This window comes from Petaurus breviceps, unplaced genomic scaffold (assembly GCF_028583685.1).
Source record: "Petaurus breviceps papuanus isolate PSGF00001 unplaced genomic scaffold, PetGlider_PUasm1.0 90825, whole genome shotgun sequence".
NCBI classification, from domain to species: domain Eukaryota; kingdom Metazoa; phylum Chordata; class Mammalia; order Diprotodontia; family Petauridae; genus Petaurus; species Petaurus breviceps.
The window spans coordinates 8,482,431-8,508,654 of NW_027187353.1; the positions used below are offsets into that span (position 1 = coordinate 8,482,431).

The 26,224-nt window shown below is 41.3% G+C and overlaps 1 protein-coding gene across 2 annotated transcripts; it reads right to left on the bottom strand.

The window, feature by feature from the left end:
• Nucleotides 1-1,242: 1,242 nt before the first annotated feature.
• CXCL12 (C-X-C motif chemokine ligand 12) lies at nucleotides 1,243-23,458 on the bottom strand. Of its 2 annotated transcripts, none has more exons than XM_069071245.1 (4): nucleotides 23,276-23,457; nucleotides 14,771-14,888; nucleotides 11,956-12,042; nucleotides 1,243-5,051 (listed from the first exon to the last, which is right to left on the bottom strand). In XM_069071245.1, the coding sequence occupies exons 1-4, from the start codon at nucleotides 23,334-23,336 to the stop codon at nucleotides 5,036-5,038; spliced, it is 282 nt and encodes a 93-aa protein (XP_068927346.1). In that variant the 5' UTR covers nucleotides 23,337-23,457; the 3' UTR covers nucleotides 1,243-5,035. The 2 variants fall into 2 exon arrangements, with proteins under 2 accessions (XP_068927346.1, XP_068927345.1); XM_069071244.1 differs by lacking the exon at nucleotides 1,243-5,051 and adding an exon at nucleotides 8,463-8,585 and having other exon boundaries at nucleotides 23,276-23,458.
• Between the last annotated feature and the right edge of the window lie 2,766 nt (nucleotides 23,459-26,224).

Sequence of the window (26,224 nt, forward strand, 5' to 3'; positions counted from 1 at the left end):
ACTAACTGGGTGACCCTGGGCTAGTCATTTAACCCTTCCTGCCTCAGTTTCCTCATCTGTAAAATAAACTGGGGAAGGAAATGGCAAACCACTCCTGTATCCTTTCCAAGAAAACCCTAAATAGGGTCACGAAGAGTCAGACATGACTGAAAAATAACTAAAAATATATCCAAAGCATAAATCCTTTATACAACATCCCTAGTCATTCAGCTTCCATTTGGTGACATCTAATGATCATTGTTCCCGGTGTGTCCCCCTAAATGGGCCTTCTAGTCTCCAGTTGAAGAATTCTAGTGATAGGAGCCTCATTAACTCTTGGGGAATTTATGCCATTTTAGCACAGCAATAATTATTAGAAAGTTTCCCTCACGTTGACCTGTAATCTATATCTCTTTAACTTTTACCCACTGGTGCTACTTGTGTCCTCTGGGCCCAAATAAAACAAAAGTCTAAACTTTCTTCTTGATAACCTTTCTGGTATTTAAAGACTGACATCAGAGAAACTCCAAGTCAGAAAGGTCCCTCGAAGTCATACAGCCATCCTGTCCATGACTTCCTCAATGAGGTTCATGTGGTCTCTACTTGACCTCTAGTGAGAAGGCACTGTTCCTTCTAAGTCATATTCCCCTTAGGTTGCCCTAAATGAAAGAGAACAGCCACATAGTACAATATATGGATGACAGTAGACAATTAATAATCTGGTTACAGAAGAATAAGATAATCTTTTAGAATGAACTCGACTCAAACCAAGGTGAGAGTCCTTATTCCGGTTGAGAATTTTTTTCTTTTGTTTGTTGGTTTGATTTTTTTTTTTTGAAGGGGGAAGGCCAGGCAATTGGGGTTAAGTGACTTTCCTAAGGTCACACAGCTAGTAAATGTGTCAAGTTTCTGAGGCTGGATTTGAACTCAGGTTCTCCTGAATCCAGGGATGATGCTCTATTCATTGTGCCACCTCCCTGCCATGAGAATCTTTTGATATGATGAGGGTCATCATGCAATAGACATTCTTGTGTGTATATATATGTATGTATGTATGCATGTATGTATATCTATGTTTATAATTAATTATGTCATTCCCATCCCCAAACACCAGCTCCAGTTATACTTAACTTCTGTCATCATTTAATATGCATTAATTTAATATGTGTTAATTAATGTGTATTAATTGGGTGGGAGAAATGAAAGGGAATGTAGTGCAAAAAAAATCAGGTTTGAGGAATACCAACTTCAGACCAATGAACATTATATTTGAATACAGATCTTTATTAGGAAAATGATAAGTGCATATACATCCATCAAAGACATGAATGTGATGAAAAACATGTTTTTCTTTTTCAAAAGGAGTTACTTTAAAAAAAAAGAAGCATAATGCATAATACAGCTGCCTTCTAGAGGAATTTTTTTTCACATTATATGGGAGATTTGCTTTTTTAAAAAATACAAAATACAGTATTTATCACATTTCAACAACTACAGCAACAACACAACAATACTGTTATCATTGATGAGGGACTGAGCTTTTATGAAAATTATTTCTAGGGCAAATGGTTCCTTCTGGGCCCTTGATAATGCCAGTGGGTTGGTCGTGTCTAGAACCTAGAAATTTCTAATGAGAAAAATAAATAAATCTATCATTTTGGTAAGAGGCATTTCTCAGGTGTGTTTTCCCTGTCCAACATGTGTCAGTGAAGGATTTCAAAGGGAGTAAGGTCCAAAGCTCCCAAAGAAGTGATGATACTGACTTTTTGTTGATTAGAGAAATCAACTTACATTAAAAGGACCTGACTAGTGACAACATAGAGGTGTAGACATGCACAGAACACCCAGGAAACCAGTTAGTTCCACCTCCAGCTGTACCTTCAGATTCAAATGTCACCATCTCCTATTACAGGATCATCACAATTTAAAAAGAAAAAAAAATCAACATCCTGAATTTGGGATTGAAGCTGTGAAAACATATTGTTGGCCAAGGTCACAACTCCAGATATGATTCACTCTCCTGGCTCACGTTCTCTCCCTGATGGAGAGTGTATGTGGTTTTCCACGATAGATAAGGGTGACATTTACTGAAAATGTGCTTCTTGATCTGTCTACATGTTTTTAATCCTCCCCTGCTTCCAGATGCTGTTAGTAGTTATTCAGGCCCCTACCTAAAAAACGATTCCTTTCTCTAAATTCATCTTTGGTGAAGTTTCACAGCTGAATTCTCTTCTACTCAGTTTCAGCATCCTGGTAGGGATACCTCTCAACTGGTCCACCTGAAGCTGGAATACTCAACATTTAAACAAGGGGACAAGCTATTGGAGCCCAGCCATCTTTTTTTTTTTTTTAAACAGAAATAAACTGGGTTACAACATTACTTTGCTCATTCAACATTCCTGATGCAAAGGATGTGAGTGGGGAGAAGGGACTTCAATAGAAAAGATTCAGTATCAAGACAAATGCCCTTTTATTATTCCATGGGGTGGAATGGCCTCATGGTCCACAAAACTCGAATCTCCAAAATCAAGGAGCACTTAGTGAATATTCATTTGCAAATGGGCTGTTTCAAAGAATGCCTATCTTGGTCAACTTGGGGGTGGGGAGATTGGTTTCTTACACAAGAGCATTTTTCTTCCTGTCTCTTCTTCCATCCTCTAGGTGATAAAGATGTGAAAAATCTCCTAGAAAACTGTAGTTAACAGAAATTTAAAAAAAATAAAAAATGTAGCCTTCTTTTCATTATATGACTTAGGGATTTTGGAATCTACATATGGGGCCACTGATTCAGGATTCCAAATATCTAAGAAACCAGGATGGGAGATCTAAATCTTTTAGAACTTCAGATCCTTTGTAAAAACAAACAAACCAAAAAACGTTTCCAACAAAATTTCGTTTTATAAGTGATTCAGAAGCTAAGTTAGGGATATGACAAGTTAATCTCAAGACAAGGACCCAGTTGCACAAGTCTTGAAATTCATTGTGGTCTCCAGTTTTTTTAAAACAACAAAGGAAATTGGGGAGTGATTCTAGATGTCTAAATTAGAATGAAGAAATGATTTCAACTGACAGATTCAACTTTTTCCACTGATCAGATTTAATTTAAAGAAATCATGTCCTGGTTCAGCATTGAATGTTTAAATTTTTAACAGATGCTATTGATTATCCCTTAGATTATCAAATCCAAAAAAATTTTCAATCCAATTTTCCTTTCACTGTGTATAAACATAAGTACTGCCTGTTGCTTATCTTGGCCTGTCAACCTGTCTTCATATTTTCTTGTTTATTTCACAAATTGAGAGAGGATTTAAATTGAGACAAGGGAAATAGCAGCGGGCCTAGCATATATAGGCACTTTGTTGAATTGATAAATGTGACTTTTTGGCCACTCAGCTCAAGGGGAAAAAAAAAGACCCATAATTCTCAAGAACTAAAAAGACCCCTAAAAGACAGGATAGGAACAGGCTGAGGCAAAATAGGATCAAACTGAAAGTATGGATGGTGGATACCTACTGCCTGATCGATTTCAAGACTATGCCAAATAACTCCTTTCCAAAAAGAATTAGAGAGGGGACAACGGTGAAAAATGAGTGGGTCAGGTCCCCTTTGTGAGCACAGAAAGGGCATTTGATTTCGAGATTAGTGCAGGTGTAAAACCAAGTCAGATTCTTATTCAATAAATATTTTCACGTTCCAATGCCTCATTATTGTTTTTTTAATGTCTGCTAGTCACAACACAGGAGGAGGAATCTTTCCAGGACATTCTTACTTTCAAGTTTCCTAGCCCTCGCTGAAGCAGAGTGAAGCTTCCCCCATAATTTCCAAAATGTTTGGTGCCCGTGACAAGGTTCCCAGACTATAGCAGAGTGAGTGCCCTGAAAGCCTAACTCAGTGATTAACCTGAACACCTTGTGCTCTGCTGAGGGAAGGGAACATTGTTTATCCCCTGATCATTGAGGCAATGAAAACAACCCCCAAACAAAGGGTTATACATACACACACACATTGACAAATTGGCAGTAGGGTCAAGAGATATCACGGTACACATGTTGAATCCCAGCTTTTGCATTCCAACAGAACATACAGCATTTTACATTGGGCGTACTGCTTGACATCAATGCTACACAAAAACACAGCTTTTGACATTTTGACAATATTCCATACAAGACACATAGGGAACACATACCATCGGCAGTATAACTTTGGGACAAAACAGATTTCCACTTATTTTTCAATACTTGGTTTAAATCAAAGTTTAGTCTTGAGAGATTTCTTTTCCTGTGCCATGGACAGAGACAGTCGCAGATACACATGGTGATGGATGGAGAAAAAAATGAAAATGAGGAGAAAATGATGGGATGCAGGTGACAACATGGATGGTATAGCCCTGCTCTGCCCTCACATTTTTGACAATGGCCAGTAATGGGCCAACCTTGTGAGCATCTATGATCCTCCCAAATGACTTCCTCTTGACCTGAAAAGATGCTCTCTATTCTCACATGAAGAGAAGGAATTAACTTAAGAGCAATGTACTCACTTAAAACAAAATCAGGCCACCCCCTAATACGGGCCAACATTGGTAGCTGTTATTCTGGGCCCATATCCCTAAAAATGACCATATCCTTCATGACAGCAAGTCATACTCTTCAGCTAAAGATTTTGGCACATATTGCAGCTCATGTCCTGCCATATATTTATAAGTAAAACCCAGTAACTCTTGGTGTGCCCCAAACACTGAGTGCAAGATAAACTGGGGCTCACCCAGGGAAATGATAACATAAGTAAAAATAAAAGACTTAGTCTAATGAGTTCATATCTGTCACCAGTGACATTCAATAGACCAAACTTAATAAAAAATAAACACCATATATCTTGCTACATAATAATACAGTGAAAGCAAGCCAGGATTTGTGCAAAACAGAGCTTTTGAAATGCATTAGCCATCCCTAGAGCTGCCTGGTGACAGCCATGAGCATTCCTTCCCTAATACTTGTTATCTGCTTTCTGGTTCTACAGTAAGAAATCCTTCAGGCTTCAGTCTTACAATGCGTGCCTTTTACATCTTGAACCTCCTGTTAATGAAGAACAGAGTGAAATACCATTAAGGCAAATTCCGACTAAAGGTTTAGTCATCATCGGACCTTATTCAAAGACAGGTGGTCATTTCTCAAAGTTCAATCAAGGTTCAAACACCAATGCCTGCTTGGAATGCCCTTGATGTTAGCATTTCAAGAATTACTTCAAAATCTCATGTGATGTTCTTCCTTTTGGAAGAGACCCTGGAAACAAAGGGTCCCACATCACTATGACTGGGTAGTGAAGGCAGTTCAGAGTTAGTATAATGGTCAGTAATAAAGAGGTGAAGAGGAAAATGGAATCCACAGAAAAGACCAAAGACATGGACAAATTGACAAGGAAACAGGACACGTTTTGGTCAAACAGAATAAAACAGAAATTGGTCATTGGCAATAACTTCATTTTAAACAATCAGTGCAGTATGAATGAAGGACAAATGCATTCATTGACCTGAGATTGTGAGCAGGATGCATGGCAAATCATACTTACACAAACAGGTTCCCAGAAGGGGTAGAATTGGTCAGGTGATGAAACAGCTATTCATGGACTTCAGAGCACATGTGCTCATCGACATACATCTCACTCTTTAGGTCTCCCAAGGACATGGATTCATTTAACTCCCTTGCATCCAAGATCACCATAACACACCACATGAACAGGCTGTATTGCTCTGTGAAGACCATGACTTTGAATTGCTACCCAACCAGGCCACCTAGAATCCAGCAATCCTGCATTTAAATGAAGCTCTGTCCTTCTAAGCAGTCAGTTCCCCCTAGCTGCCATATCTATGTCATTTTCTTCTAACAAGGCAATGAAGATACAGGTGAGGCAAGGCATGAGTAAATAGTCCCAGAAAAGGAGTCTCAGAAAACAGCCTTAATTTAGAATATGATGACATCATTCTGTATCTTATTGTCTTAGGTTAGATTGAAAGGGAACACAGCTCTTGCGGAAGAGTTCAGTAGATTATGCTAAAGATTTAAAATTCAAAAAAGGCAGTGAAAATATTTGATCTTTCTTGTTCTAGTTGGGCCAGTAACTTCTACACTGTCTCAAGTACGTTAGGATCAATGCTGCTGATGAATACTTTTACAAAAGCCACTTGGAGATAAAGTGCTTGTAGAGATGGGCAGCAATTAGGAAGGAGGCAAAAGACCAGGCTAATTAAGATCCAAACTATTTCACCTCCCCCTTTGACCTTGGCATGTTTCCCAAGCATACCCATGGAACCCAACTGGAACCTTCTTAGAGAAGTAAAAGGAGAAGACTGAAGTGAGAAATGCACAGAAGACTCAATAGTGGCAGAACCAAGGAGCTGTTTTCCCTGCTGCAATATGGAAAGCATAATTTTCCATCATCACACAGCAAGCTCGATTAACAAATTTCACCCCCAATCTCTTGGTTCCAAGAAGCTAAATTGTTTTGCATCATTCTCTGGAGTCTGAGCAAACCTCATCCTTTCTACTCAAGCAGCTAAGCATTGTTTCTGCACTTTGATGGATTAATGAAAACCATTTTGTCATGAGAAAAAGTTTGGTTATGAAGCAGGGGCTTTCAGCATATCATGCCTCTTTTCCTTCCATTCCTCCCAGAGCTCCCATTGGTTCTCCAGGAAATGTGACCATTCTGCCTGGTATGTTAGCAAACAGCCAGGTGTCTTTGGAGCTTGAGGGGAAATGAGGACCATAAACCCAGCTCCTTGCAGTCCAGTTTCCAACAAGACAGCTCTTTCCAAGAAAGATATTCCTCCACACCCAAAGGTATATTAAACTGTTATCATCAGGGCTTCCCTCCCATTGACCGTGCAGCAGCAGCCTGGCTGTTATCTCAGATCAAATGGTGAGCAGACAGAGAAACAAATGTTCTTTTGTGGCATTTTAGCTGGGTTCTGGAGACACTTTTTTTCCCCAATTTTCCAATTTAAATTTGCAGAAAAATACAACAGAGGCATTGAAAGTGCTGAGAGGAGCTCAACACCATTTTGATCATCATGGATTTGGCATTCCTTTATGTCAGGGTGTTATTTTGTCTCATCTTTCCTTCCTCTTTTCATCCCATATTCCCCAAATCTATCCATTTGTCTTTCTGGAATGTATTAAAATGATAAACTGAGGGGGAAGGGGTGAAGATGAAGGAAAAGAATCAAGGAGTCACTCCTTCATTTTAAAATCTCCAAGGTACAAAGAGGTCTGTTATAAGGCAATGGACACTGCCCTCCCCCCATGCTCTCCCCTGGGCATTTATTCCATCTAAATAGAATGCTGGACCACTGGGGCCATGAATCCATTTTATAGACAGAAGCATCCTCACTTAGTTCTCAAAGAGGGGAGACCAGGGAAAAGGGCCTACCTACCGTGCCAAGGAACCTTCACAAAGGGAATATGTGAATATCACAATGGGGTGTCTTAATTCAGATTGTGGGACTTCCCCACAGCAGGGAAGTGGCTCCCAGTGCCCCCTCTTTCAATTACAGAGATGATATTTGAAAGGCAGCATACACAACAGATTACCCAGAGAACACACAGTCCCAGTAGTCGGCCGATAAGGGTAGATTTTCCTTAAGACACCTCGAACAGATGTGCTCCTCTGGGGCTCCTGCTTCTCAACAAGCGGCAAGAACCTCTAAAATAAACCATTGCCACCTCCAACCCAAGCTCTGAGGTAACACAGGAAAGGCTGAGCTCCAGGCTGGGAGGCTTGGACATGGATGAAGACTATCAGGCACAGTGGTTGAAAAAACAGCTATCAAAAAATAGTGTGTCAACTGGGGCCAAGTTGCTTTTGCCCAGTGCTTGGTGTCCTCCTTTAAAAACTTAGCTGAAGAAAAGGAGAACATCTATAGGAGAAGACCTATTCTCATTTGGGTTTTGGTTTTTCCTCATGGCTGTTGGTTTCCTGTTCGAAGCATGTTACCTTTCTGTATGGGAGAGCTGGGGCTCTGTAGCTCCCCCCTGCCCCAAGTCAGCAGACATGCAAAGTGAACTTGTATGGATGCTTGATCGACTTCCTTAACTGGGTCATTTTAGGAGTGGGAGATTGACTAGCCTGTTAGAAGGCTCTGGATAAAAAACTTCAGAGATGCAAGTTTAACATGGAGCCTTCAGTCAATTTTAGGGGGGGAAAGAGTCTTGGGGAAAGCTGTCTGGGTCTTACAGATCATGACCCCCATTTCTGAAAGACAACTACCTTCTTCATAAGTTAACTGGGCCAAGAAAGGCCTCAAACAGAGCACACATACCATCAGAGCTCGAAAAGTTGCTCAGTCACTGGAAGGCAGATACAAGGTCAACCATAAGTGCCAGTCGGGCTGTTTCTTTCTTTACCAGAGGCAGCCTTGTGTGGGAGGTTAGAGCAAGCTTACAAAACGCCGAGGATAAATAGCAGAGAATATTGTGGGGGGAAGGGGGGTCCATCTCTCCAGGGCAGCAATGGGCAACTAGTTTTTCTTTTTTTGAGCGGCCTTTCTTTTCTTCTCTCTCTTCTTTTTTCCTATCTTTTCTTTTTTCCCCACTCTTGCTTGTCTGCGCCCCCTTAGATAAAACCAGTAGAACCATTAATAACGTTGAAATGAACAGTTTTTCTAAATCTGTGCAAATTTAGCATTGCCTTATAGATCAATCTACCCCCCTTTTCACATTCTCAGGCCTGGAGGCCCCTAGAAAAGGTTTTACCCCCACTGAAAATGCATTAAAGCATTTACAACATTATGAATTCATATAATAAAACATATCATTGAACACATTTCAAGTGAACTTCCATAAGTCCCCTAAATTGTAATTAATAAAATGCATCCATACTTGGCAATTTGCACAGGTTTTTTTGACCTTCAATTCCTGGGGGCCCTTAGCAAGGCACCTATTGACCACTATCGAAAGTCCATGCAAAATGATGCCCTCCAAAAGAGGAGGCCATAGATTTCTATCCTTTTTGCTATTTCTCCAAATCTCCAATTATCTTATTCAAAGGTCACAAAGGACTTAGATTAAACAAATCTAAACATTGGAGATAATGATGAATGAGCTACAATTTAAAACTAAGATCTCTGATAACCCAATAGCTCTTCAATCTTATCTAAGTGCATATTTCATCCAAAATTTATAGACTGAAATTCATTTAGGCCTGTCCATTCTATAAGAATCTTACCCATGTTCACTTGACATCCCACAGAAACCAAGGACAGCACATAGGCTTCTCATTCCTCATTCTAGAGATTCGGTCACCCATCTTTTTTTTTTTAATCATACGTTGTCCTTTTCTAGCCACTGATCAAAATTTTGATCATAACTAATGAAGCAAAGTTCCCCCCCCCCCTTTGGAGGGCAATTGGGGTTAAGTAACTTGTCCAAGGTCACACAGCTAGTATTATTATTTTTTTATGTGTGTTTTAAGTGTCTGAGGCAGGATCAAAACTCAGGTCCTTCTGACTCCAGGGCTGGTGCTCTATTCACTGTGCCACCTAGCTGCCCTCAATGAAGCAAAGTTTTGACCAAAGACTAGGAGAGGACAAGAAAGATTACATCTTTTTCCTGTCTTCCTTACTTGCTGCTTGAATCCTTTTTGATTATGACTGGGACTGTTCTGGAGAACAAGTTAGGTGGTTAGGAGGATTTAAAAGAGTGACTGGCCAAGTGACTATAAAATTAAAATGATATGAGCTTAATGGTATTTAATGATTTATGTAGTGAATGGCTTTCTTAGATAGTTCAATATTATGTCAACATCAGATCACTGGATATTACATGGGGGATGTTATGAATACTAAGGAAGACAAGGCAAGATAAGCAAAATTAGTGAGCTAGATAATTATCTTATTGGTTTCACTATAGGAAAGAAAGGGGGAAAAATTCCATTAAAAAAATCCTGCCCTTTTCCTCGTGATCAAATTAAAAATTGAACTAGTCTGGGCACCTTTATATCATTTAAGGGAAGGCCTTTTAAGGCACTTGATCACCAGTTCAGTTTTCTTTGCAAATTTAAGGAATTTACAAGAGCCCCATTTATAAAAAAAAAAAAAAATTATGAATTTTATTCCATATAAACAAATTCCCACATACAGGAGGTTTTTTGTACCATGAAACAATTAGCCATTTTATTGCTAGTGCATATAATATCACATTTGATACAATTTCAATACAAGTGAAAAAATATAGTATGGCTGATTGAGATTGATAAGCTACATTAACATCATATATATAATATATATTTTTTACAAATTTTGCCAGTAGTTGGATGTAATATAGAAATTTAAACTACTGACATTTATATGGCTCCAATTCAAATATATGAATTGTTCGATGAACTATAAATATATTCCGAAATACATTTGTTTTCTGAAGAAAAAGTTGAAAAAACAAAACAAAACAAAACATGTGCACAAAAATATATCGAAAGCATGCCTTGCCAAAAGCTACATCCACCGCCTGAACCATCTGCAAATAGCACTTATCCACGGAAATTTCATTCCTGCCAACATTTCTGATTGAAATATAGACCCCAAGTTGCGGTTGCTTAATGATCTAGGGTATTAGTGGGCAAGTGCTCTGGTTTCAGAAATCTCAGAGGTCGTATGGCCCTGCCTGGGCAAAACTGGCCTTCCTTTGGAGCCAGTTTCAGGGCCAAATACCTAAAAACTGCTGAACTTAAAACTCTATTAAATTTGGCCAACGTTCTTCTCTGTTTCCAGGAAAATAGGGATATAGATCTGGTAGCCCTGAGGCATGAGCCAACTCCATTGTCCTGAAATGGAGTACATGGGGTGTTTTGAAACATTTTAAAGCACTGTAAGCCTAGGGCAACCTGAGAACCACGAAGGGGAGGGTTCCTGGAGAGAGTTGGCAGTAGTCAAATTGAGGTGAGCTTATATTTCACCACTACTATTGTTCTTTGGGACATTTCTCCAGTAGAGAAAAGATAAGTAGAAGCAAAATTAAAGCATGGTTTTTGGAAAGGGACCAGGGAGGGATTGAAGAAGACACTGGGTACACAGCTGCTAACGGAGTGATGGCTTGTGCTGAGGCCACAGCAGGTTGTATCACTGAACCAAAGAATAATTTGAACATTTCTATTTGTGTTTGTTTCTACTCTAGGAAGTTGGAGATTAGTGTTGGTCTTAAAGAGACCGGGGATCTGAATTTTACCTTCATTAACAATAGCCTCATTTTCAGAATATCAGCTTAGTAGGAAAGTCAGATGGAAGTCTAAAACTGGAAAAATACGAGTCTCTTAAGTCACTGGAACACTACTGGGACACTCCTTGTATAATATTCACAGCAAGGTGTCCCAAATGACCCAATCAGAGTAATACAAACTAACCTGCTTCATACCAACGGGATTCCAGATTGGCCAGCAAATTAGAGAATCCCCTTATTCTCCTCCTCATGAGGACAGGGAATGGAGATTGGTTGCACACTCAATTTCCATTTGATCATTATGTTTTTATTGATCCCATTTGACCATCATTAAGCTGACTGTGTACCCAGGCTCACAATAGAAGAAAAAAAAGCTTCAGAGTGAGTTGGATGATAGATTTTGAAGTAATCATGGATTAAAACAAAGTAAAAACAAAGAAAGCATTTGGCTGGTAAGAAATGCTATTTTGTAATGATGATGAATCTAGAAAAACCCCAGTTATAGAGATCTGACTTGCAAGAGCAGAGCCAGATCTATCTATTATTTTCTGTTACAATAATGTACCGGTGCACTGTGGACTGCTTAATTGTGTACATATTTGATAAACTCCCAAGCTTGCAATAGATTTGTGCCTTATCCCATATGAACACTTCAGTCTTTGTGAATAAGATTCCCTCCCCCACCCACATCGTTACCCTTTACATTGGTAAGCTGTGTTTGCACTTCCCAGCTTGGATTAGCTGAAAGTCCTTTTGTGATTGTCTTGCTTACTTGTTTAAAGCTTTTTCCAGGTATTCTTGAATCCATTTTAATTTAGGATCAATGCATACTTGTCTGCTGCTGCTCTTCAGCTTTGCCCTGCCAGAAGATAAAACCCCCCAGAGAGAAAATCAATAATTGTTAGTTAAAATAAGTACTAAAAAAAGGAGAAAGATAAAATGACTAACAATGAAACTGAAAAGACACTATGCCTTCAAAGTGAGCACTTCAGAGTCACTTTTTAAAGCACAACTATTAACTAAAAAAGCCATTTTTTCCCTGTAAGCCCTATTAACCTGTTCTCATCTCTGTTCAGTGATGGCATCCCTCTTGGATGATAAAGTGACATCCAAGCACAGTACAGGAGAAAAAGCAAGAGAATGAGTCAAGGGACTTACACTTGGATGTCAGCTCTGTCTTTTGTTAGGTGTGTGACTTTTAAATTAACTATAAAGGACTTATGAAGAAAGATACTGCATCCAGAGGAAGAGTAGAAGTATGTATAGAACTATATCTATATGTATATATGTATACGTGTGTATATATACACACATATATACACATACACATACACACACATACATACACCTATTTGTGTCTAATGGTAGCCATCTCTAGGGCAGGAAGAAAAAAAAGAAATTTACATGACAACTTTGTTGTATATTTGAAAAGAATAGCAAGTTGTATACAGTAGATGTACAGTTTCATGTATAATCTTTTGTACTGTACTATGTTATGAAAAAGCTTCATCCCACAAATTAAAAATCATTAAAAAAAATAGAGCAACTAATGTTTCTGGGTCTTAGCTTCTGTCATCTATAAAATGAGGGAGTTGGAATAAGTAACTTCTAAATTCTCTTTTAGCTCCAAATACATAATTCTATCGTCCCAGTCTCCATCTAGAAATGATTGGTTCTTGGATTTTATGGCAGCATTACAAGTTAAACACTGAAGGGCCAGGAATCATACTGCCTATGGAGAAAGAAGAAGAGGACCTAAGGAGCAAATGTACGAGAAATCCCAAAGGACAGTTAGTTCTACACCAGATCTGTGCCCATCTAATTCAGGCTATCTGATTGGCTTAAGCAAAGAGGATCCTGTAAGGTTCTTATTTTGCAAATGACTCATCAAGTTAACTGTTTATTATAACACAAGGCCAGTTCAATGCAGTCAACATAGGCCAATACATCCTAGGAGAAAAGCCCTGATAAAATTAGAGGAATTGAAGTGAGTTTTTCCCAGATTTCTGGGAACTTGGGAAATTTACCCAAATCTTGGGTAAATCAAGATTTTTTCCCCCTCCAAACTATTTTATGGATAGTTTTTAACCTAAAGTTCAAAGAAGAAAGGGCAAACTAGATGTACTGAATGTGGAGGAGAAAAAAAAGTAATTTTCTTTTGAAATCCTTGTAAAATAAAGCAGATTATAATTTCTCTTTAAGAAATTGCACTCTGTTTTTGACAGAAAATAAGTGGACTGGAGAAGCAAAAACTGTATCAATTACAGTGTTCTACAAAACTGAGGCTTTGTAAAAAAAACAAAAACAAAACATGGCATTTAAAAAGAACAAAATAAATTTTATATGGCTCTTCATCAGTGGGGAAATTGACTAGATGATGGTTTTAGGAATTATCTTTTTTCTTTAAAACAAAACTAAGAATTCAGTTTCTTTCACAAAGAAGGAATTTAGCTTTTAAGAAACACAAATGGAAAAAAAAAAACCACACATAAGAAAACAGTATTTGGATTGTCCCTGGGTTCAGGGGAAATTGTTTTAAATGATATGCTTTGGGATTTGGGAGGAAAAGTTAGGTTTTCAAAAGCATCCCTCTCAGGTCTATAAAAGAACTTCTCATGTCTTTTCAAGAGAAGACTTTTATTAAGAGGGAAGAAAAGTTGATAAGGGCTAAGTCATAAAGACAATCAAAAGAACAAGAATGAAGGTAAAGAAAATGGATTGGAAATAGTAGACGATTGATTTCTGGATTTTCTTTCACAAACACTAGGAATTCAAATGTTGAGGATGAAGGATATCTTTCTGGCCACAAAGATTTTCTGCAGTAACCTGTTTCCACATTCACTGCAGCTCCAGATGCCTTTTCTTCCTGTAACATCTTATTTTCTGAAATAGCTTAGTTTTAAAAGTGAGCTAAATGAGAGGAAGAGAGAAAAGGCAGAGTGTTTTCTGAAAGGTTGAATACAGTGCTTTAACTGTCATATGCTATTTTCATGTCCCCTTGATTTAACAACAAAAATCTGCTTCCATGACTTAAGATGCTCATTATTTTATTACATTTTAGGGAAATATAACCAAACAATAAATGGTTTATTGGTTGATTTTGTTTGCTTGCTTTCATTGATCATGGTTTCCAGTAATGCTCTATTTAAAGAGTCATTGAATTCAGGTAGCCGTCCTTTCCACTGAGCTATCACCCAATTGTGTTTTATGGTTTCCAGAGAGCCTTACATCAGTTTTGATAGACAGAACTCATTTGAAACTAAAACCAACCAAAGTAACTATAAGTCCATAGAATTGGAGTTTGACTTCCTAAGGAAACGAGAAGGGGAAAGAATCTATTAAGCACCTACTATGTGCTGAGCATTGCATTATTTGTTCTTTTTTGGGGGGGAATTTTATTTGTTGGGGAGTGGGGAGAGCACATAATGATCACCCTAGTAATCATTGCATTTCAGGGGATCCTCCCAAAGGAAAGGAGACTCAGAGACATGAGCAGGATCTTACTTATCTTACAAGTAACAAGAGGCCATCGACCTGGCACTCCTTCCCAGGCTGAACAACGAGAAATGATTCCCCAGGGAACTTACACGATCTGGAGAGCACAGTTGGGTGTGTTGAGGATTTTGAGATGCTTGATGTTGGCTTTGGCTACGTTGCTCTCCGTGAATCTGCAGGGACATCTGTAACTTAGACTGACCGGTTTTCCTAGAAAAAGCAGTGAGAAAGAGGTTTCACATGCTCTTAGTCCCATTAGAAGCAAACAGGGTCTAAAGCTGCTATGAGAGGTTAAGGACCAGAGACAAAAAAAGGTACATCTTATAACCAGCACAAAGGGAGAAAGGCACAAACTTCTAATTCCCAGGTGAGAGTCTAAGGGTCTTAAGTTCAGCCTTGGCAATTTAAGCAGACAAAAGAACAGGTGGGAATTTGGAATCTAAGAAGAGAGAAGAGATTTAAAATAAGGAGGCACCCAATTGTCTGCCCCCCAGTGCTATTAGCAATTAGAGAAGATAAAGACTACCATCAGAGGTACTTTTCTGGGCTACTTTTCTCCTATGTTTTCCATTGTAAAATTATTTTGCCTTTAAGGTAAATGAGAAAGGAGATGAAGGGAGAAAGCAAGAGAGATTAATTCCAGAACTTCCCAAAGAAAACAAGTCTCTTCCAGGCTCCAAGCTGGCACTTTCTGACTTCAGCCAGAGCACCCTGGTGCATCTCCAAGTTTTAGGATCCTAGATCAAGAGCTAAAATGGACCTTAAGGTCATCTAGTCCCACTGCTTCATTTTTGAATGAGGAAACTGAGGCACAGGGTGGGTAACTTCCCTAAGGCCACAAAAATAGTAAGCCTCAAAAGTGGGATTTGAACTCGGGTTCTTTTAAGTTTTAATTCCAAAGAGGAAAGAGGTTACACAAAAATAATCTTCAAACTTTTGAATTCACAGTAAAAGCCAACCACATTGCTGCTCCCTACCCAATGGGAGGGACCTTGAATACTGTGCCCTGGGCTTTAAGCTGAGAAACCCAGGACCTCTGGCCCAAAGCCAGATGTGGTACTCTTTCTTCAGCCAAAGCCCAAAGAATTCAGCAGCCTCCTGGGTTCTATTATTATGTTCATTTGCCAATTTACCAATCTGCAAAATACTATAATTGACATTCATTAGTGCAAATTAGCAAGGGGCTTCTGTGGCATCCACCACTCATCCCCAGCAGCTATAACTGGAAGGCCCTGGAGGGGCTAGAAATTTGTGGGCTCCCCTCCTCCCTTCAGATTTTCATCCAAATGCTCCTTAATACTCTAGGCTATTTGTTTTCTTGGATTCTTTCATCAGGGATTAGACCAGCATCTGAAATTATTTACTTTGAAGGTCACAAAAAAAAATATTTGTGTGTTTAAAGAATTGCAAGAGTCTTGGGGAGAATACTTCAAATCCAGCATCTTCAGAATGAGTGAGATGGGGTCAAAGCTGCAGTTAGCATCAGCAGCTTTGGATGGGGGGAAGGGGGAGGGGAGGGTATAGGGCATTTGCTACTTTCTTTCCAAAGCTTAGTGTTGTTCATTTTTATTGATTGTCTGATTTGGAGAGAATAGTTTATTTCAATTCCAAGGTTTGGAATAAACAGAACATGCTATTCTCCAAGGTCAGACAAGCCTTGACTGATAACCAAGAAGAGGAAAGCTTGTTTTTAGGCCTGGACCATTTCTGTTTTCAGCTGAGATGAGATTAGTATCCAAGGGTTAGATCCTCTGAAAGCATCCAACCTGAAAGTTATTGCCTGTGCTCAAAATGGGGATGCAAAATGGGAAGTCCAAGGAAGAAGGTAAATTTTCATAAAATCACATGATGATTTAGAATTAGAAGGGACATTTGAGATCATTGAATCCAACCCTTATTTTATAGATATAGAAGTTGGGTGAAATGACTTGCTTAGGGTCACACAGTTAAGTGAATGCCTGAGGCTGGTTTCACAATCAGCTCAGGATTCTATGCTTTATTCTCTTTATGCTGCTTCTTGGAGAGCAATTCTTCCTCTCCTAGGAATGCCCAGTCAGGTAAGGAGGCGTGGTCTGCTTGTCTTATGAACTAATCCCTTCCAAAGTCCATCTTTGTTACTTCTTAGTAGTGAAAGCTATCAACTCTTTGTTTCATCATTGAAATAAATTGATAGATAGACTGACAGATAAGATAGATGAATAGATAGACAGGCAGATAGATAGATATGACAGACATAAATAAATCAGAGTTAGGTAGGCAAAAGTTGCCTAAGAAAATGGGTAAGAAAATGGCATCTTTATCTCAAGGAAAGCAGTGCAGCTGTTTACCAACCTGGAATAGTAATCCAAGCAGGAAACACTGAGAAGATTTTAGTTAGTCCCATCCAATGACAAGGTCACAAATAAGAATTTTTTTTTGTCTTTCTCAAAAAAATTATCTTTAGTTATCCCACCAAGGAGTTCTAATGGTTAGGTGGTCAGGTTTTCTCCAATCTAGAAATAACACTGGTTTTTGGACTTTTAAAGTTCTGGATTCAAATCCTGCCTTGAAGTTACTTACTAGCTGTGAGACAATGGCAAATCTCATTAATCTCTCTGGTCATCATTTTCCTCATCTGTAAAAATGAAGGACCTGGAGAAGTTAAGCTCAAAAGGCTCTTCTGGTTCTAAAACTATAATCCATTTTGCTCTTAACACAGGGCAACTAGCCATCTCATGACTAAGGTTGTGAAGACTATCAAGCAGTTGTTGCACTTCATTCTACCCAGAAGCCTTGAGCCTCTCACCAAGAGAGAGACTGTAGAGAATGAATCCAGCTGATGGCGGTGTTGTTTAGTATATTGACCCCCACATTTAGAATCAGGAAGATCTGGGTTCGAATCTCACCTCCCATGTTTTCTGGCTGTATGGCCCTGGGCCAATCATTTGCCCTCCCTCAGGCTCAGTTACTTCATCTGTAAAGGGAAACTAGTAATAGCACCTACTTCACAGTGTTGTTGAGGATCAAATGTAATAATGTACAAAAAGTGCTTTGCAAACCTTAATGTGCTATATAAAAGTCAATTGTTAATCTACTTAAAAAATGCAAAACAATCTATTGTCTAGATATTTACTGAACTGAGCTTTATCTGCTGTTTGGCACTGGGTAGACGGTACTATTTAATCTATATTAGCTATTTATACCCGTTAGGAAGTCTCTGTCTCAATTGTCTCATCTCTAAATATATAATGTCCAAGTGTCCAGGACACTTGGGACATTGATCCTCCACAGAAAGAAGGTCAGAGAAAGAGCCAATCATTCTTCGAAAGGGAAATGCAGGTTGTCAGTCTTCAGCTCCCCACCTCACAAGCAGGAGGCAATGGGTCCAACACCCTGGCCCCAGCCCCAGCTGCATGCTCTGGGTCACCCCGAGGCCTAAGTAACCACGAAGTTTAACCTCCGTAAGTCAAAGGTGTCCAAGGCCACAGATGTATGTTCTGCACAATAAATACTTCAAGTCAGCTCAGGAAGCCCAGGTGATTTCTGCCCTGCAGCTGTCTAGGATCATTTCTGCCCCATGACAGAAAAATCAGTGTGGGTTTCACCCAGCAACACACAGGGTGAGCCTGGATTTGCCTTTCCCTGTAAATAGGATTGTAAACTATTAGAACTTAAAGGCACCTTAGAGACTCTGGTCCTCCCTGAGCCCCATTTTACAGCAAAGAAACAGGCCTAGGAAAACTAAGTTATATCTTCAAAGATATATAACTCATTAGGTGTAGAGAAAAGATAAGAATCCTCCTAGCACGGAGATCATTCCACTCATTATCATAGTAACCTTTGTCATGAGTTAAAATAAGAGGAGAGTGGGAGAAAAAGAAAGATAACTATTTTAATTTGAAAACAAGAGTAAATATATTCACATATACATATATATACACACACAAGTACATACTTACATACAAACAAATATATCTGCTGCTTTTTACTACAGTGGTGGTAAATACACCATCAAATAATAAGAGGTGAGCAGGAGAAAAAAAAGATCACTATTTAATTTCAAAACAAGAGTAAATATATACACCTATACATATATATATATATACATAAATACATACATACAAACAAATATGTATGCTGCTTTTTTTTTTTTTTTACCACAGTGATGGTAAATGCTACCACCAAATAATAAGAGGAGAATGGGAGAAAAAAGAAAAAAAAGCTCACTATTTAAATTTGGAAACCAGTAAATGAACTCACATATATGAACATATTTGTGCTGTTTTTTACCATGGTGGTATTGCTACATTCGTTGCAATTATTTTCATTTAAATTCCTAAAACAGTAAATAGCCAGAGAACCAAGACTATAAATGATTATGAATATGTAATCCTGATTTGCTTCTCTAATGTAAAATTTAATTAATTAATCAGCAGATGTGGTTCCAGTTTCAGAACCTTTCATTAACTCATCTGGCTTTAGAGTAGTCACTAAACTGATCTGAACCCAACTTTCTTCTATTCCTGACACTTAACAACCTTAAATATGCTCCCTCTTCACCCGCATCTCAATACAACAGCTTTGTTAGTACTTCAGGTTCTATTGTCCTTATTTTATAGGAAATTAAATCACTTAACCCTTGTCCATACAATTAACAAGTGACAGAGGGGGAAATTCAAACCTCAGTCTCTTCTGACCCAGGTGTGTTCCACTAAGCTACTTGGAGGGGAGGGGGCAGGAAGTTCGGGTAGGGATAGATGTCCAGATTTCTTAGGTCTCCCACCAGTTTAGCTCTGAATCTAAATCTTAATTGAACATGTGTCTTATATAAGACAAGGAACTAGGGTGTGCACTGGGAGAGGAGAGAAGAGTGGGGAACATTAGTGAATTTTATTTTAAAGCTTGCAAATCTCGTCCCTGAGAACTACCTTATAAACCCAGGTTGAAAATCATGAGACTACTGCTGGATATATACGAGATATAAAAGAATTTCTCAGGCCCGTTGAGTAGGGCAACGCCCTAACACCCCCAGAAGAGACCTTCTTATACAGCAGGAAGCCAGAGCTTTAGTCAAATGCACAAGAGCTGGTGACTCTTCTAAGGGGCAGAAAATATCAGTCAACCTAGCCAAAGTATAAGCGAAATTAATTCTCCAGGCTCTAAGCATTTGTAGGATTGTGTGCAACTCCAAACCGAGAGGTTTGCGATTTGCATGCAGAAGGAAAAGTATAGGTGACAGGAAGAAAGTTTTTGCAGACTTAACATTCTTATGGATGGCGAGGGTGGGCCTCCTGTCCCACTCTTCCCCCTAAATTCTTAATAATCCCCTACTATGCATTAGCAATCATTGTTATATCAAACGTTAAACTGAATTACAGAAGATCTCACTTTGCTTTGGTATCACAGTGCCTGGAACATAGTAGGTGTTAAATTCACGTTGATTGGTTGATCAGATTTTTGAGGATTTAGGATGGGGAGAGGGGTAATTTTGAAGTGAATTGATGACAACTTCTCAAACTATGTTTTTCTTCATTTAAAATTAAGACTGGTGCCTATCAGTCAGTGGTCCTACATTTCAGAAATCAACAAATGGATCAACAAGTATTTATAGAATTCGAGCTACGGCGCATAGAATTAAAAATCCCGCCGCCGCCCCCCCACCCCCATCTCCTATTCTCTTGGGAGGTGAGAAGAAAGGATAACGGAATGAAGATTTAACTCGGCCATTCCTTTTATTGTGTGGTCACTTTGCACTAGACCAGTAACTACCCAGGGTAGTCCTGGGACTTTGAACTTGTCAGTTACCTTCTCCAGCTGGTTTCACCAACTCTTGTCTCTTTTGCCGGAACACATTTACGGCGACCAGAAAGATTCCGGGAATGACGGGGGTGGGGGTGGGGGATAAAACAAACCCCAAACAAAACACTCAGAGCCCCCGCCCCATTTTGTGCTCTCGGATCTGGAGGGACTTCGCTGACATAACAAGACTAAACAGAAATAAGTATTTTCCCAAATCCTGAGCTCATTTGTAGGGTTTTTTTTTTTCCCCAGAGAACTGACGAGCTGAGCTGTGAGCGCTCAGGGTACTTTGGTTCATCCGACTAAGTTTTCTCTGAATTCAATCTGAGAAAGGGAATCTAATCTCTCCCTCCAGCCTCTCGGTTTCCCCTCTTTTCTCTTTCCCCTGCTCTCTTTCTCCCTTTACACACTATGAAACCGGACACCGAGGTTTTCAATTGCCGAATGTCTGGGAGATTAAACTTTCAAGTGACACCCATTAAAAATAGCCAGGGAGCCTTTGCCTCCATTACAAAAGAGGCTGTATCCGCAGGTGGGTTTCTGCGCAAGGATGGGGTGGGGGTGGGGGAGGTGAGGAGCGGGGAAAGGGAGTACTCTCGAACTTTTTGGAGCCTGAGCTCTGCCTAGGACGCCTTCGGCCGCTCCTGGGGATTACTGGAATACTGGGTGCATACACTATCAGGTGCTTACTAGGCGCGCGCACTCGCTCGAGCGTTTTCCTTGGCAGTTCATCACAGCGCTTCTCCTCGTTTACAGACGCGGAGCCAGGAACGCCAAAGGAAGGAAATCATCCTTCAGTGAAAGCTGGCGTTTCCACCGCGTGGTGCAATTCAGGGAGTATCGCTGAGTACTACATTGGGAGCTGGAAGGGCCATCCAAGGGCATTTAGTTCAGTTCCCTTGTTTTACAGATGGGGAAACTGAGACCTAGAGTGATGAAGTAACTTACCAAAGATTACAGATAGTAAAGAACAGAGTCAGGGGTTCTCTGAATTCAAAGCTATCCTTCTTTGCTACTACACCTCTAAGTCAGAGAGCTTTGGTTCGAAGCCTGACTCTGCTACTCAGGGTAGCTCCATGACTTTGGGCTAGCCACTCGGCCTCCCGGGGCCTCGCTTTCCCTATTTGCAAATTAAAAGGTTGGTCACTTTGCATCTCCCAAACCTAAGTCCAGGTCTTTGGAAACAGCATAATCCAATTTTGAGATTCAGAGACAATGCAAATTTAGCAAGGGAAGGCTATCAAGGCATGTTTTGCTCTCCAGCTCAAAGGTTGTGCAATCCTAACAGCTGTGCAGCCCGGGCTCTCGCCTCCATTGTTTCCCTAGGGTCACGGAAGGGGGAGGGGGGGAGAAGGAAGAAGAGAAGTGAAAGCGAGACCCAGAGCACTTCGTTTGGACTAAATCACCCCAGCACCAAGCAGGTCCTTCTGCTATCAAGACAGCTATAGCTCGTTTCTGGCAGGTTTCCCTTACTGGGGAAAGTGTGCTAGAGAGCCTAAGGCAAGACGCACTTTTGGACAGCCTCTCCCAGGTGCCTTGGGACCTCGCCAGTCCCCAGGATCCCTAACGCTAGCCTGAGTTATTTTTAACCCGGTTCCCCTTTCGTCCCCAAATCTCTGTCGATCACTTGTCCTAGCCTGTTGTTCCGGTGCTCCTACAGAGAAAAGAGAAGTATCTGTGAAGCAAAGTCCTAGATAGAGGGAACCCCTGGACACATCTGGGCCCCTTGGTAGATGGAACCTTTGAGCTCAGCTGAGTCTCGCCCAGAGGGAACTCCTGGGCGAAGTAGAACCGAATAGAGGGAATTGCTGGGCACAACTCTGCAGGGCAAAGATGCTGGGGCTGGGAGCGGAGCCCGCAGCTGGAGACACTGGCAACAGCTGGGCAAAGCCCGCACATGTGCAGGCTGATGTTATTCTAAACTAGAAAGTAGAAAAAAAAAATCCCTGCGGTCAGAGGGGGGGGGGGGGGGGGGGGGGGGGGGGGGTGAGAGTGAAGGAGAGGAGGAAGGTCACTGTTTTTAATTACAATATGCTGAGTTTTGTTCCCTTTTTCCTTTGGAGAAAATAAAACTACGAAATAGGGCCCGAGGTTTCTTTTTCCTTACTCAATTCAATGGCTTTTCCCCTCTCTTTGGTTACAGATGGGTTTACATAGCAAAGTAAATTCCTAGCCCTATCAACATGGAAAAGGCGTAGAAGGAGCTAGACCCCTCTGGAAGGACTGGTGGTTTCCAAGTAGAGAGGAGAAAATTTTCCTCTCGTCTCATCGGCAAAGGAAAGCGGCTCCGGCTTTAATTGAAAGTCGCTTGCACTCGGCAGCCTAATTTAAGGCGTCCTCGTGCGAACAGTTAAGTTGAAAACAGGGAAAAGGTTAATGCTGTCTGTCCCCAGTGTCTGCGGATTTAGGCGCTCAGCCTTGCCCGAGTGCAAGAAAAACTAGGCTGGTAGAGACACAGCAGTAGGCGGGAAGAAGAGGAGGGCAGCTCCTCAGCTTGCCTGGAAAAGTGAACAATTCTCCCTGGTTTTCTCCCCTGACCTATTCAGGCTTAGCTTAGATCGTGCAGCTCCCCCAAGAGCGAGACGCCTAGAAAAATCACCACTCGAACGGGACCGACTCTCCCCAAAGATCAAGTACAGCGCTAGGGCTCACCTGGGTTTGGAGGCAAGAATTCTACCTTAATTGGGCCATTTAAACTTGTCAGTAACCAGAGGGGAAGAGGGTACCTACTTACGGCGGGAGCTTAAGGCATCTGTTCCCCAAGACAGGGAGATGCCTCCGAAGCCCCCGTGAAGTCCGAGCGCGGGGCTCACACTTACCCTCCGAGAGCGCAAGTGTTGCCACCAGCAAGGTCACCAGGGCGACCACTTTCACGTCCATGGTCCTGGGTTGGGGAGCCGAGGGCGAAGCTGCGAGGTGTTCAAGGGGTAGCTGGAGAGAGAAGAGTGAAAGTCCAGCAGCAGTGTGCGCCTCTATAGAGGGGGCGAGCTGGGGGCTGGGAGAGGGGAGGGGAGGGAAGAGGGGCGGGGGGCAGGGTGGTGGGGAGGGCCCAGAAGAGGGGGAGGGGAGCAGCTAACGATGATTTATTGCCCGTGGCATGTTATTACATCCTTCCTCTATTAACATTGTTGGACCATACCCAGAAGACCAAAACTCTCTCCGCCGCAGCCGGCCCAAAGATTGGCCAGTTTAGCCAACTTTAGATGGAGGAAAAGGAGAATAAATAAATACTCAAAACCAAGCAGCAAATATCGCCAAGTGGCCCGAGCTGCTCCGGGGGAGTCAAGCGGGACCCGAGGGAGGCGGGGAGTCGGTTTCGGAGCCTGGGGCGCTTCAATGCATGGGGGGTGGGGCAGGATGAGGAGCGGGGAGGAGAAGGCGTAGTTTCCTGGGTCCACACGTTGTAGGTTTAAAGGGTGTTTGCTCGTGCGGGGGAGAGAGTCTGGGTAGGGGAGAGAGAATTATGTGGGCACTTCACTCCTACCACTTCACAGACTCGCCCTAAACTGTAGCATTGGGGTGGGAGGGGTGTGGGGGAGAGGAAGACGAGGTTTCTGGGATCTCGATTTTCTGCTGACAACCGCCCTCCCCCCAGGTAAAAGGTTCTTAATCTTTTTATGTATCACGGATCCCTTTGACAGGATGGGGAAGCCCTAGGACCCTTTCGCAGAATACGTTTTTAAATATATGAAACACACACCTGGGATTACAAAAGAAAACAATTATACTGAAAAAACCTTTATACATATCGTCTATATAATCTCTATTAATCTATATCTATTGATAGATGTGTGTACATTTACATATACAAATATACATGTAAATATATATGGTTCACGGACGACAGATTAAGAATTCCTGCTACAGGATTCGATTGTAGCCAGAGACAGAAGGGGACCTAGTCTTCCCTAGGGCTAGATGCTCTATTCTGGAAGTCTAAAGGTTCTGTTTCTGGTGGAAAGTACACTGTTCCTAATACTGGCTCTTGCATGTCACACTACCAGTGTAGACGACAGGGCTGGTCGTCTCCCTCTGTTTGGCCTCAACCATCTATATCTTAACCATCTGCTCTGATTAGATCATTTCCAGGAAGCCCTCAGCTTCTGACAGTTGGGGATTCTCTTGGCATCTGTCCAGTAGCACCTTATGGAATGCAGAGGACATACCTCAGCAACCCCCAGCCAGCTTGGACTTTGGGAGAAGGAAGGGAATGGGAGAGTGGGTTTCCAATACTTGGGTGGGCCTAGTTCTGGCCAATCTGAAGGCCAGCAAACAGTAAAACTTTATTTTGAGCAGTGGAGCAAGAAGAGGGAGCCTAGCTTTTTGAAAGGTTCTCTTTGAATGTGTACTTCATACTGCCTCGGGCTTCACTTATTCCCCACCCCTCCTTACTCTGAGTATGATTAATCTGTTTCTTTCTAGTTCTGTTCATGGGGGCTTGTGAAAAGGGCCCACTGAGCATATTCAAAAGTTGGCAAGTAGACTTGGGGCTGGGGGTGAGGAGTAAGAAGATACAAGAGTAGGAAGCTTGAGGAAGGCCAGAGAAGGAAAGGCAGTGTGGTGTGGTGGAAAGGGCTGCAGAATAGAGACAGGACCCAATTGTGTCCTCCTAGGTATTCTGCCAATCATGGGCATTGTGGAAGAGTTAAAGTACCGGATTTGGAATCAGAGGAAGCCCCACATTTCTCTGGGGTCTCAGATAAATCACTTCACCTTCCTAGGTCTATATGTCTACATCTACATATTGATGAAGGGAATGGGTGGAATAGGTGATCTCTGAGGCCTAGACATGTCCCAGTATTTTATGATTCTGTCACTTCCCTTTTCTGGGCCTTAGTTTCCCCATGAGTGAAATAAAAGTATCTGCATTTGGGGATCTCTAAGGTCTTTCTGTTCAATAAATATTAGAGCTACAAAGGACCTTGGCTATCCTTCTAGTTCAATGCCTTCATTTTATAGATGAGGAGGCTAACTCTTACACCAGGGATGTGATTTACCTAAGACTGTATGACTAAGAAAGTGGAAAGCTCAGAACCTTGGGATGTTAGACTCCTTTCACTAGAACAGCTTTCCTTTCTCTTGAATCTCCTTAGCTCATCCCAAGGAGCTGTTCCTATCCCAGTGGTGTCTGTGGGCTTTGGTCCAAAGAGCCCAAGCAGCCAGCAGCTTGCTGGCCCATTGACCTTCACATCCCCTCCTCACCCTCACCCTCAGTCTTGGAAACTAGTTGGATCAGCCCCAGGGAAAGGGCTGCTTCATTCTCAGATCTGGGGCTTCTCAGAAGCAGTGCCCTCCCAGAGTGAGACCCATGAGCTGCTGGGGGTTTGTTTGTTTTGTTTTATGTCCTGTTGCTTTACTAGTCGGGCCATAATCAGTATGCACCTGTGCAGGGGGTGACTTCCCCTCCCCCCTTTCTATGCTGTTGTTCTATCTGGGTCAGCAGCCCAGGGACCCAGACCTGTGAGTCTTGATGAGGTGAGAGGAATCTCTCACCCTTCTCCAGGCAGACACTCAGAAACAACCAACTAGTGGGTTGAAATCACTCAGTCTCCTCACATTTCCCAAGGACCCAAGATTATGAAGCTTAATCTCCTAACCCTGCCCCTCCCCCAATAGAAGAGATACAGAGGAAAGAGCATCAAATCTAGAGGATTTGGCTTCCTGTGGAGCTAATTACCTCATACAGACCAAGTCTCAGTTCCTTAGTGTCAAAATGAGGGGTGGGGGGTGGATTATATGGTTACCATTAAAGTAACCTAATGAACATA